The sequence below is a fragment of the Camelus bactrianus genome, chromosome 36 (genome assembly GCF_048773025.1).
Source record: "Camelus bactrianus isolate YW-2024 breed Bactrian camel chromosome 36, ASM4877302v1, whole genome shotgun sequence".
NCBI lineage: Eukaryota > Metazoa > Chordata > Mammalia > Artiodactyla > Camelidae > Camelus > Camelus bactrianus.
The window spans coordinates 1,620,907-1,633,155 of record NC_133574.1 but is presented as its reverse complement, the minus strand read 5'-3'; the positions used below and the strand labels follow the sequence as shown (position 1 = coordinate 1,633,155).

The 12,249-nt window shown below is 53.4% G+C and overlaps 1 protein-coding gene across 7 annotated transcripts in view; it reads left to right on the top strand.

Moving 5' to 3' along the window:
- The window catches only part of GRB10 (growth factor receptor bound protein 10), a 112,026-nt gene that overhangs the window by 45,308 nt on the left and 54,469 nt on the right, over positions 1 to 12,249 (top strand). Inside the window, exons 1-2 of one of the 7 annotated variants that reach the window (XM_074358592.1) lie at positions 7,447 to 7,835; positions 8,217 to 8,453. The exons of 5 other annotated variants lie outside the window; for them this stretch is intronic. Coding sequence is in view for 1 of the 2 variants with exons in the window: in XM_074358590.1 (XP_074214691.1) it covers positions 7,326 to 7,419 (94 nt within the window). In the remaining variant the exon portion in view is untranslated. Of the gene's footprint in view, positions 1 to 4,407; positions 7,420 to 7,446; positions 7,836 to 8,216; positions 8,454 to 12,249 lie in introns of those variants that run through there. One more of the 7 variants, XM_074358590.1, reaches the window with a different exon arrangement.

Here is a 12,249-nt window from a genome sequence, read left to right as displayed (position 1 = left end):
AGGGCCCTGGTGCTCGGAATAAAAGCTTTGCTGCGACCTTCCTCGACCTGTTCCTTCTCCCTGGCAAAGAGGATTTAACGCTCTTGTTTTCATGAGCTCATTCCAGACGTAAGCCGCTTATTTCTGTGTGACAGTGGCTAAAAAATGCCTCCTGCGTTTCTTAGCAGCCTGCTGCGGGAGGGGTGCGTTTTCCTTGGAAAGCGGGCTGTTTTGTAACAGCTGGAATTATGCTTGACGGCATTTAAAAGTATATATTTTTTAATATATACTTTTAAATAGACGTAACGTGAAATTTACTATTCCACCCGGTTTTGAGTGTACGTTTCAGTGGCGTTCAGTGCATCCACCGTGTTGTGCAATTCTCACCACTGTCTATTTAAAAAAAAAAAAATTGCATCATCCCGAACAGAAACTCTGCACCTGCTCAGCAATAATTGCCCCCCGGCTCCTGGTAACCTCTCTTCTATTCCGTGTCTCTGGGAGCTTGCCTTTTTGGGGCACCTCAGGCAAGCAGACTCACACAACACTCATCCTTTCGCCTCTGGCTTATTTCACGTAGCATCACGTTTTCAAGGTTCGTCTTCGTCGTGGCGTGTGTCAGAATCTCACTCCTTTCATAGCTGAGTGATGCTCTTTGCTGCAAAGACTACATCTGGGTATCACCCCATCCGTCAGCCCACCCTCGGGTCGCATCCACCGTTTGGCCCTTGGGACTCACGCTGCAGGGGACGAGGGGCCGCAGAGATCTGTGGGAGTCCCCGCTTCTAGTCCCTTTGGGTCGATACTTGGGAGTGGAATTGCTTCACGATGTAAAAATTCTGTATTTGGCTTTTTCTTGACGAGATGTTTCAGATGTGAGCTTTCAGCGAATTGTGGGTTTTGCAAGCCGGGCGTCCTCTCGTTTCAAAGCAGTCGTGTCTGATCGTTTTTTGTGCTCACCACTGAGGCTGGGCTGTCCAGCCCTGTGTCCCCCCAGAGCACCATTGAGCAGAGATGCCCCGGGAGCTGAGAGGCTTAAAACCCAGGCGGGAAAGTCACGGCGCCTGCGTGGGGACCACGGGAGAGGAGGCCTCCTGAGATGCCTTCAAAGTGTTACCGCCCGTGGTCCCTGGAGTTGTGAATCCCGGACACGTGGTCCGTCCACTAGCTCAGGTGCAGATCGTTGAGCCAAGGGGTGTCTTCCAGCCCTGGTCTCCGAGGACCGTCTGTTTGCAAACAAAAGACCGCAAAGTAGAAAAGAATGTCATTTACTAGAGGCCATAAAATCGATCTCAGAAGATAAGCTTGTTCTGGTCCCTCCCCTTCAGGGAGCCCTTCTGAATGCCATCAGGTGTTGGGGCGCCCAGGTTCGGGGCTGTCTGTTGTTTTGCGTCCTGTGCCATCTTGCCCTGTGGGCAAGTCCGTAACCGCTTTGCAGGTTTTAATTGAAGTAGAGTCAGTTACAATGTGTCACTTTTCGGTGCACAGCACAGTGTCCCAGTCATGCATGTACATACATGTATTTCTTTTCATACTTTTTCGTTATAGGCCACTACGAAATAGTGAATATAGTTCCCTGTGCTGTGCAGAAGGAATCTGGTTTTTTAAAATCTGTTTTATATATAGTAATTAATATTTGCAAATCTGAAGCTCCCAATTTATCTCTTCCCACCCCTTTTCCCCTGGTAGCCGTAGCTGGTTTCCTAGATCTGCTACTCTTTTTCTTTTTCTGTCCCCTTTGCAGTTTGGTTTATTCCTTTCTGGACACTCAGCTCACACAATTATGTGAAAATTAATAGTCGTGATGGTGGTGGTGGTAACTTGGAATCCTGTCCTAAACAGCCTCCCGTATGTCGTGCTTTCATTCATTCAGTCACCAAAGCTGCAGAAAGGCGAACCGAGGCGGGGAGGTTCAGTCCTTGCTCCGGAATCAGAGGGAGGTCACGCAGTGGTGAGATGGGGGTCAGGGGGTCAAAGCCAAGTCTGTCCACCTTCGCATTTTTGGGTAATTTAGGGAAAACGCCTGCACGCACCTACGTGCGTGAGCTGGCTTGTCAGTGTGACTTTGTGTGTTGTGTTTTTCCCCTTTCTCATGAGATTCCTCCCTCCCTCCCTTCCTCCCTCCCTCCCTCCCTTCCTCCCTCTTTCCCTCCCTCCCTTCCTCCCTCTTTCCCTCCCTCCCTCCCTTCCTCCCTCCCTTCCTTCCTTCCCTCCCTCCCTTTTTCTTTCCTTCTTTCTCTTTCTCTCTCTCTTCTTTCTTTCATGGAGGGACTGGGGATTGAACCCAGGACCTCTCATACATGCCAAGCACACACTCTACCACTGAGCTACACCCTCCACCCCCCAAATATGGACTTCTTCACCCCAGAAAGTATAAATCCCTTTTAGAAGCAGCCGGGCACAACTTAGATACGATTCCTTCATTATTAAAATCTGTGATGCATGAACACCTTTCAGCTGCTTTTAGAACAAGACTCTCCTATCTCCTAAAATCTAATATATTTTTTCCATTATATTATACCTAAACTAATTTTTTTTTTAACCACAGTTAACCAGCCATACCGGCTAAATAATTTTCGGAGCGAGTTAGTTTCCTTATATAATTTTAAACTCGATCCCCCGAGGAAGGTCTCGAGCTGGAGATTTTCAGTAAGGAAAAGTCACTCTCTGGTCTTCGGTGAATTAGCCCCACTGCCAAGAAGCTTCCCAAAGACCTCAGCCCCCGGCCTGTGGGCAGACCCTGTCGTCACGTGTCTAGCGCATCCTTCCAGGGACCCTCGGAGGAGCGGGTGTCTCAGTGGAATTAGATACCTGGGTGCCAGCGCGGGAGCCAGGACCTCCCGGGTGGCCCGGAGCGCCCTCCGCTCCTCCCTTAGGAGGCGCCAGGGACTCGTAACCGACACCTACTCGACTCTGGGCTTAATTCTGACCGAGAGAGACTTTAATGACAGTCCTGACCTCCTCCTGGGCGGTCAGGGCGCAGAGGAGATGCTGCAGGATTCAGGGACCCGGGTGGTGACAGCTCCCTCTGCACGCGTCCCCTGGGCACCAGCTGCACAGACTGTTCTTATGGGACCTGCTGTCCAATTCTGTCCTCCCCTACCTCAGTCGGGGGGCAACTGGTAACTCCGATCACCTCCTCTCCAGCTTTACAACCTCCTGCTTCCTTTGGTCCTGACCCGGCCGCCGCGGCCGCCTTCCTGGATCCCCGCCTCTCTGTCTCCCGCCCTTTAAATCAGCTGCTTCCTCGAGGGTCTTCTCCTGTGACTTCTAACGTCTCCCCCAAACTTCCCACACTTTGCCTTGTCTTATAGGATGCCGCATGTGCGCCTGGCTTCCCATTTCATTTCTAGTTTCCTTGAGACCAAGGAATCTTGTTTTGGTTTTTAATCTTTGGGGGAAACTAAAAGGCTGCTGGGTTTTTTAGCCAAGCCAAGGTGAGGATTGAGACCCCACTAATAGCTGTGTGGCGTTGGCTGTGGCTGTTAACCTCTCTGAGCCTTGGCTGCCTAAGCTGGAGGTGAGCCTGGTGGCTCTTGCCTCATGGGTGTGGGATTGAGGAAGATGCCACGTGGGAAAGTTCCAGGGCTGCCCCCCCTCGCCGCCTCCCTTTCTGGATTTCTGTGTTTGACCAGTGCATGGGGCGTTGGGTGTAGCAGTCGGGGGATCCTTGCTGTGGAATCCTGATTAAAGCTTCGCCGAGGGTGACCTTGGAGCCAGGGGCAGTGAATATAGGATGCCCTTCTGCCAAGCTGCACTCTGGAACTTTCTGGGTGCAGCGCCCAGCATCCCACCATCACAGCTCCTCGTGTCCCTGCGCGGTCTCTGCTGGCAGAGCTGGTGATTAAAGGCACTGGTTTGGAGAGAGGTTGACCCCACATGGCGTTAAGCAGCTGTCCCCTAGCAGGACGCAGACGTTTCATTGTGCGGGCGCGGAGCCGGAGGGAAGGAGGAGGCAGCGATGGGTGGGAAGACGGTCCTCTCTCCGGGGCGGTGCGGCCGTGCGGGGACGTGCGTGTGCACCGAGGGAGGGAGGTTTCCCATCAGGGCGCGTGCTCTTGGCTCCGCGTCCTGAAAACGGACAGAATCGGAGCCTTCTGTCACTCCTGCGACCTCGGGGACCGCCAGGTAGACCCGACGGGGCAGGCAGGCTCCCGTGGGCGCAGGTCCCGCCCGCTGGGTGATGCTTCCTGCAAAGAGGTCCCCGGGCCTCGTCCCCCAGCCCCCCACCCCTGCCCGGCAGTTACTCAGCTGGTGGCCTGTGTGTGACCTCCCCGCTGGGCCTTTTCCCCCAGGAGCTAAAGGGCTGGGGACTCAGCAGAGTTTGGGAACCCTGCCTGGCAGTCTGACCTTCTGGAAAATTCTACGGCTTGATTGATGGAGGCTGGTGAGTCCATTTCCCACGCATTCTGCGCTCATTTCCCGACACCGGCTGCGGGCCAGGTGGGGAATCAGGTAGGGACGCAAGGGCCAAAGACGACACAGTCCATCCAGCCTGGAGAAACTCAAGGTTAGTGATGGAGAACTAAAGAATTAAACTAAAACTCGAAGTTTAGCAAGGAAAAAAAGGAAGAAAATTAAAATGACAACGTACCAGGGAAGCAGTGTGTTCACCTGGGAGCTGTATTTGACGCTCTGTCATGGTCTTGGCGGCTGAGTGACCCCACGCCTCCCTGTCTTTATCTGAAATCTTAAAGATGCCTCCTTGGCTGCTTTGGTTGGAAGATGCGCCCGGCATAAAAGCTGGCACTTTGTAGGAGCTCAGAAAACTGGTGGTGTTTATCATCATCATTAGATACATGCAATCTTTTTTATTTATTAGTTTATTTAATGGAGGGACTGGGGATGGAACCCAGGACCTCGTGCATGCTAAGCACACACTCTACCACTGAGCTACACCCTCCCCCTAATGCGTGCAATCTTATATGCGTGGAGAGATAATAAAAAATCAAAATGTGCATCCTCCCCTCTCCCGTGGGTCCAGTATGTGCAGCCTCTCCCTCGGTGCTGGCTCCACCAGAATTCCTGGCCATCAGTGACAGCCCGAGTTCCCAGACGGACCGCCTTGAGTTCTCCTCCTCCTGGGCCATTGCTCAGAGGGTGCCCCTTGTATGTGAGCTGTTATTTCTCTTGGCGACAAATTATCTTGAGTAAAAACCCCTGATTCGGATGCAGAATGAATCCAGGTGCGTCCCGGGAACCTGTGTGCACACACAGAAGCTCTCCAGGTGGTCTGGCTCATCAGACAGATTCCAGAGACCCAAACATAGACCATCCGGGCCCCACCGGCCCTGTCCCGAACGTCCCAGCTTTCCAGTTAAACCCTGTTTCCACCCACATCCCAGAAAGACGGCTCCTCTCTCCCGGGCATCGCGTTCTGGGAGACGTGCCATTTCTTGGAATCGCCTGGTTCGTCCTCGTGGAAGATCTTTCCCCATCCTGATGCCTGAGAAACCGGGCTCTTCCTAGAGCTCAGTGCCCTCTACTTGACTGTCCTCTAATGCCTTATGTAAACAGATTTGATGTTAAAACTCTCCCCTCCTGCCAAGCAGTGGGGCGCGGCCGTCCCGGGGGAGTTCCTGGCCTCTGGGATACTTCCCTGGTTTCGAGCACTTTGTTAACTTTTACCGAGGCTGTTCTGGTCTGAGGACACAGACTGCCCTCTTTTCTGCCACCTGCAGGTCCCCGGCCTCTCTTGCACGATGCTCACTTGGGGTTCCCCCCGTGGGCTTGAGGTGGCCCCTTTCCACGGGGCCCCTGCCGTCTTCAGGGTGTCTGCTAAGCGGAGCACGTTTCTGCTTCTTTACAGAGAGAATTATGTTTTTCAGAGGCAGTAAAAAAGTTTCACCTCCTTCCTGACTATATTTCGCACCTTTTCCAGAGCTTGTCGGTTAGGACTTCGCTACATTCAGGCGGCGGGGTTCTCCTCTGTTTTCTTAACGTCTGTATTTCCAGTCCCTGCAGTGATGTCAGGGGTGGAGCTGGTGCTCGGTAAATATTTGACGAATGAAGAAAAAATGGGAGTTAACAGGGATGAATTTTCCACTGATGGAGGTAGAGTCACAGAATCAGAGAGTTTTCATGTTAATGGAGTAACAGAGACGTCCCGCGTCTTAATTTATTTACCTTTAAAAAAAAATTGCCTTTTTGAGAGTGTGGGGCGGGCGAGTGACAAGACTCTGGGACGCTGCCCTGGGTTTTCCCTGTGCGAGTCCAGTGTTCTCGGATTAATATTTTTAGGATTCGTAGAAAGTTGAGAACCTTCCAGGATGACAAGTCATCTGCAGTTTCTTGCACCCAGGCTCCTGCCTGATGCATGATGTCATCGAAGAGTTAGGAAGCAAAATTCGAAGGTTGAGAAGAAACAGATTAAATCATTAAGGAACATGCGACAAAGATGCCAGTAATCTCCGACCCTTTTGAGTGATATTTTGTGAGCATGTTTCTGTCCCCCCGCCCCCCACTGTCCTTTAATGGTACAAGTAGGGATCTTAATGTCACAAGCGAATCTGTACTTTTTTCTGCAATTTGTAGCCCTGGTCCTGGGTCCTTGCTTGGCAGGTCGTGGAAAATTCCTTTCCTGTGTTGCCATGTGCTTCATGGTACAGATCAGTCTTCAAAGACCTGAAAGAAACTCAGGTCCTTCCTTGCGATGATGAGACAGGAGAAAATCCAAAAAAGATGGAAAATGTCCACTCTTTTCTCGGCCATGTTCACTGACCATCAGGTTCCGGCTTTTGGATTTCAGTGAATGGAACGAATCATTGTATGGAATAAGGTAGCTTGCTGGCCTGCCTTTGTTTCTTCCTTTCTTTTTTTCTTCCTTTCTTCCTTTCTTTTTCCTTCCTTCTTCCTTCCTTTCTTTTTCTTTTTCTTTTTCTTTTTCTTTTTCTTTTTCTTTTTCTTTTTCTTTTTCTTTTTCTTTTTCTTTTTCCTTCCCTCTCCTTCCCTTCCCTTCCTTTCTTTCCTTTTCTTTTTCTTCTTTTCTTTTCTTTGTTTTCGGATAGGATAATTCCACAATGCTCTAAAGCTTCGATTAAAAACGTCAGTGACCCTGGGATCAGAGTCCAGAGTGGTTAATCATTAAGTTCCTTTTTTCCCGTCGGGCTGCCACCATATGGACATGTGATTCTGAGATCTTCCCGGGCGTTGTGACACGTCCTCCCCTCCGTTCACGGCAGCCTCCCGGGCTGTCACAGACCTGGCACTGAGAAGGACGGGTTTGTCAGGATGGGGGGACGTAACCCAGCCCCCCACCTTGAGAGTAGCTGCAGCCAGCATCCCGGGCCCCTTCTGGCCACTCGGCGAGACGGGGAAGAGCCGAGGGCACAGCTGTGTGCACGAGGATGCAGACTGCATCTCTCCAGGCTCTGCTATCGCAGCCTCCGTCTGGCGGGGCTTTGCAGGAGCCATGGAGACATGAACACCTTATGAACACAGGTAGGTTCGAATACCCACCTGTCGCGGTCCACAGAATCACTGTTGGGTGGGAAAAGGAATTCGTGTTTGGCGTCACTGAGGAAGCAAGCACCTTGGTCCTGGGGCTCCACGAGCCAGCGTGCCCCAGGTTACCTGGCGGGTCACCCGAGAAGCCAGCCCCAGGGGTCCCCCCACCGCCTCAGCCTCCCGGACCTGGGCGCTGCCCGCATCTTGTTCGACCTCCTGGCCGGGCCTCTGAGACGCAGTGGTTCTCTTCTGGGAGGGGCCCTGGACTCTTCATCACTAAACCATTGTCCCCATCGGTCACCCTGGGCCACCTGCGCTGGCCCCCAGGAGCCCAGCCCTGTGATGGCCATCGGGAGCGACATCGCACCGTGTCCTCGGTTCTGGTGGGGGAGGAAGCCGCCTGTGAGCAGGTGCGTGGGCCCAGGGGACGAGGCGAGCAGGCGGGGTGGCCTCGCGCGGGGCAGGAGGGAGGACGCGAGTGCGCGGAGTCGGGGAGGGCGAGTCTGTCCCCCCCCGAGGGGCGGGGCTTGCGGCAGGTGCACTAGCGGTGGGCGGGGTCTCCGGGGGGCGGGGCTGCCCAGGACCCCGTGCCCCTGAAGCCCCAGCCAGTGGCATTGGGTTTAGGCCCAAGGGCTTCTTAAAGGTGCCCGAGTAGATTAGCCAGAAAACGGCTTCAAGTGTCCACATTGGAGGATATTGAACATTCCACCTTTTAAATGCGTTTTACTAACGCATTATTATTTTTAATTGTGGTAAAACACGCCTGCCATAAAATGCACCGTCTTCACCAGTTTTAGGTGGGCCGTTCAGTGGCCTTGCGTGAGTTCACACTGTCCTGCAGCCTGTCACCACCATCCACCCGCCCACAGAGCTGTCGTCATCGGCAAAAGGGAAAGTCTACAGCCGCGAAACCAGCCCGCCGGCTCACCGCCCCCAGCCGCCGGCACCCACCCTTCGCCTCTCTGCCTCTAGGAGTTTGCTCCAGGGGCCTCGGGTAGATGGCAGCATGCAGTGTTGGTCTATCCCATGTGAGTCCGAATTGCCTCTTCCTTCAGTAACGGGGACTGTTGCCTTGCACGTAGCAAGCACTCTGTTTATCCACACGCCCACTGACGGATTCTAGCGTGCCGTCACCCCCTGGCTGTTGTGACTACTGCTGCTGTGAGCTCGGGCGCGCAAAACGCCTCTTGAGTCCTGGCTTTCAGTTTTTTGCGGACTTTGGGGGGGACGGGGAGAGGTGCAGGTGCAGGGTTTATACACTTGTTCTTTTTAAAAATGTCTCAGAGAAAGAAAAAACAGATCGTCTTAATTCTTCGCTCTGATTATCGGAGATACCTAACAACTGAGTATTAATAAACCCAAAGTTTTCATCGCCGTGGTGTCCGATGAGCACGGGGTGCCACCTGATTGGGGTTCACGCCTTTCTCCTCGGGCTGGAAACTGGGCGATTCGTGGGCTGATGAACAAAAAGCGTTTTCTGTCCTGAAATCCTGCTGCAGTTCCGTGGGCCACCCTGCCTCTCAGATTCAGATCTGTTTTCAAGTGTAAATTCTCCATTTCTGATTTAACGGAATGTTCTGTGCCCTACTGAAAATTTTCAAAGTGTGAACTGAAATGGGGGGAGGAAAACCAGTTATAAAAGGGAACTCTGACCCCCCAAAATGTTTAAAAACCGCCACCCTCAGGACCTCCTGGACAGCGCAGGGAACTATAATCGCTTTCTCTTAATAACAAATAATAGAGGACAATCTGGAAAGGAAATAGATGTGTATGTAGACGTGTCACAGAATCGCTTTGCTGTGCACCTGACACGTTGCGAATCAGCTACACGTCAATAAAAAATTAGATTAAATTAAAAAACCACTGCCCTGAATGTTGCCACTGAGTGTATTTGATTGTGAGTCCGAAACGGCCAGGCTGGTCGGGTGCTGGGCTGGGGAGCTCCCTGGCTCCCAGCTGGTGGGTCCGGAATGTGTCCGAGCAGCGTCCGGGTCATGTGGCGGGAAGGGGCTCTGCTGTCTTTAGCTGGAGTCACCCCGGCGGCCCTGCCCTGGGCGGCGTCCCCTTCCCGTCCAGGACGGGCCCTCCTGGGGCTGAGGCATCGAGAAGCGATTAAGAGCTGCCATTACACTTTTGATCTGGAGGGGTACACGTATCAGCGATGTCAAACGTAGGGGCCCGTGGCGAGCGCACAGGCAGGGCTGCTCCTGGTGGCTCCCGCCTTGCCCTTGGACACACAGCTCAGATGTCAGGCCCTCGGCTCGGCCAGGCCACCAGGTCACTGTGTGGCACGCTGCGTCTCTGCTGCTGTGGACCTCACTTTCCCTAATGGTCAGATGTGGCGTTTGCACCTGCTAATCTGGAAGAGTCCTTTCCGTTATTAAATGTGTGTTGCTTCGTCTGGGGGTTGGGGGCCACCGTGAGAGCTCGCAGACCCTAGGTGCCTTCCTGCCTCACTCGGGACCGCACTGCACTCTCCTGGGTGCGGGGACAGGAGGCCGGTGCGGGATGATTTCCCAGGGTATCACAAACCCTCATCTCTGGCACAGAGGACCCGCACCACGTGTGTCCAGTGTGTGCTGTCAGGGGTCGAGAGAGCCCCGTGGACCTGGCTCCGCTCCACTGCGCAGACAGGCGCTGTACTGCTGTGTGGCGGGCCGCGTGCAGGCGGAGGATGGGGACCATAAACCTGGGGTTCAGTCAGTAACTCCGGGGTTTCCGGTTTCAGGTTCTCCTGGATGAGATGGGATTTTAGCCATGCGTTCCTGGGATAGTTGATTCGTCTCCACCCACTCGTGCATTCAGGGAATCAAAGCTGAAGGGGTCTGGGCATCACCCCTCAGAAGTCAGGAGCAAAAGGAGGTCTGAATCCGTAGCCCCGGGCAGGGCTGGAGCCCAGGCTCCCTGGCGTAGGGGAGTTAGAGTCTCCTAGGACCGGCCAGTCCTCTCCACCCTTCTGTCCCCGGCCCCCGGCACAGTCACCAACCGGTGAACAGTCACCTGCGGCCTTTCTCATGGTGGTAGACAAGGGTTTGATTCTAAATCACTTCTCAATTGCTCTAGAAGTCAGAACTCTTTTTTTTTTTCAATTGAAATAGAGTTGGTGTGCAGTATTGTATTCATTCCCCACGTACAGCGAAGTGGTTCTAGAAGCTGTAGACACTTAAGTCACCGTAAGGGGTGGTGCTTAGCAGACCGCGTGGACGTCGACGAGGGTTGAAGGAAAGCAGGTTCCAGACTTCGTGGAAGCAGGGGATCCCGGATCCCAGTGCTTTGGGCCGACAGAGCTGCCTGGCAGGATCCTGGCTCTGCCGCTGACCGTGGGGTGCTCTCGGGTCCGGATGGAGTTCGAAAATAATAGAAGAAAATGCCAGAGCTCCCAAGGAACTGGACACAGGACTGAGGCCGCCGTGCGCAGTCCTGCTTTTGGATTAGCGAAAGGAAAGGCTTTGCAAGAAAAATAATCGGTGATGCAGAGCGAGGAGCCCGTTGTCCTGGCGTCAGCAGAGCCGAGAGGACTGTGTTAACTTGCCCTCCGTCTGGCTGTACTGGTCCCAGGATGCGCGTGGATTTTTGTCCTGTTTCATGTGGCCGGCGGACCCCGACCGTGCGCTGGGTGATGGCCAGTGGGTCCTGGGAGCGGGTGGGGAGGTGAGGGGCCCCACAACTCCCCCCAAAGGGAGGGCAGGGCTTTTTCAAAAGTCTATGGTCTTAGTGGAAAAAAAACCCGCCCACAGATTCTTACAGGTTATTGAATTAATCAGTGTGTTGACAGTGTGTTTCTCAATGAACACACACTGAGTGTGTGGTTACTGTTGTCTGTAGGGGGGAGAGACGAGAGGATGTCGCAAGTTTCTCTTGTAAAAACACAGAAACAACCAGGAGTTGCGAATCGCTCCAATGCCCTGTGTGTATTCCTTGTACCTGGTGGCCAGACTAATTCTAAACGGGGTTTCACTCCTGCCTGCTCGTCCTTACCACTGAAAGGGAGCATTGGTTCCTTTAAAAAAAAAAATTTGTTTTTAAGTGACGGAATTTGGGAGCTGCATTCGTGTTTTTATTTGGAGTTGTGGTCAACAGGTCGGCTCTTCTATTTGCTGAGTATCTTTAAATATCATGAGTCAACAGGGCCGAATACTCTCAACGGGGTGACACCTGATGTTCCTTCCTCTGCTCGCTTATGTCCCAGCAACGCTACGCAGCAAAAATTAAATTCATGTGAGCTTGTGGGTCACCAAAAATAGCTTGCCCAGGGAACACGGTTTCGGTTTGAAGTGCTTCTGCGGGCTGGACCTGTGACAGTGCTCGGCCAGGTGGAAATGTGTGACAGTTTTGGCCTTTGCACTCCCGCCTGGGAACTTCCAGGTTCGGACGGTGCTGCCAAGAAAAACGACCTTTTTCTTTCCTGCTCTCACCGGGGTGCTTTCCCACCCGAGGACTCCAGGTGGTTCTCCAGATGATTTTTTTAGAGCAACCCGCAGAGCTGATGGTCTGGTAACTCGGTGACGAGTTTGCTACGGAGGGTCCAACCCAGGCAGGGCCCGATGAACAGGGGCAAAGGGCGGTGTGTGTGAAGGTCCCTGCCCCCTGGGGTCACCGCCCTCCCCGCATCTGCCCCTGCTCACCATCCGGGAAGCTCTCCGGCCACGTCTTTGGGGTTTTTTTGGAGGCTTCATCGCATGCGTAGGTTAAGGAAATCCTTGGCTGTTGGCAATTAAGGCCATCTCGAGCCCCTCTCTCCTCCCTGCAGGTCGGGGGCAGGGCTGACGGCCCCACCCGTCTAACCACATGCAGCTGGTTTCCCTGGCCACCTGCCCCCATCAG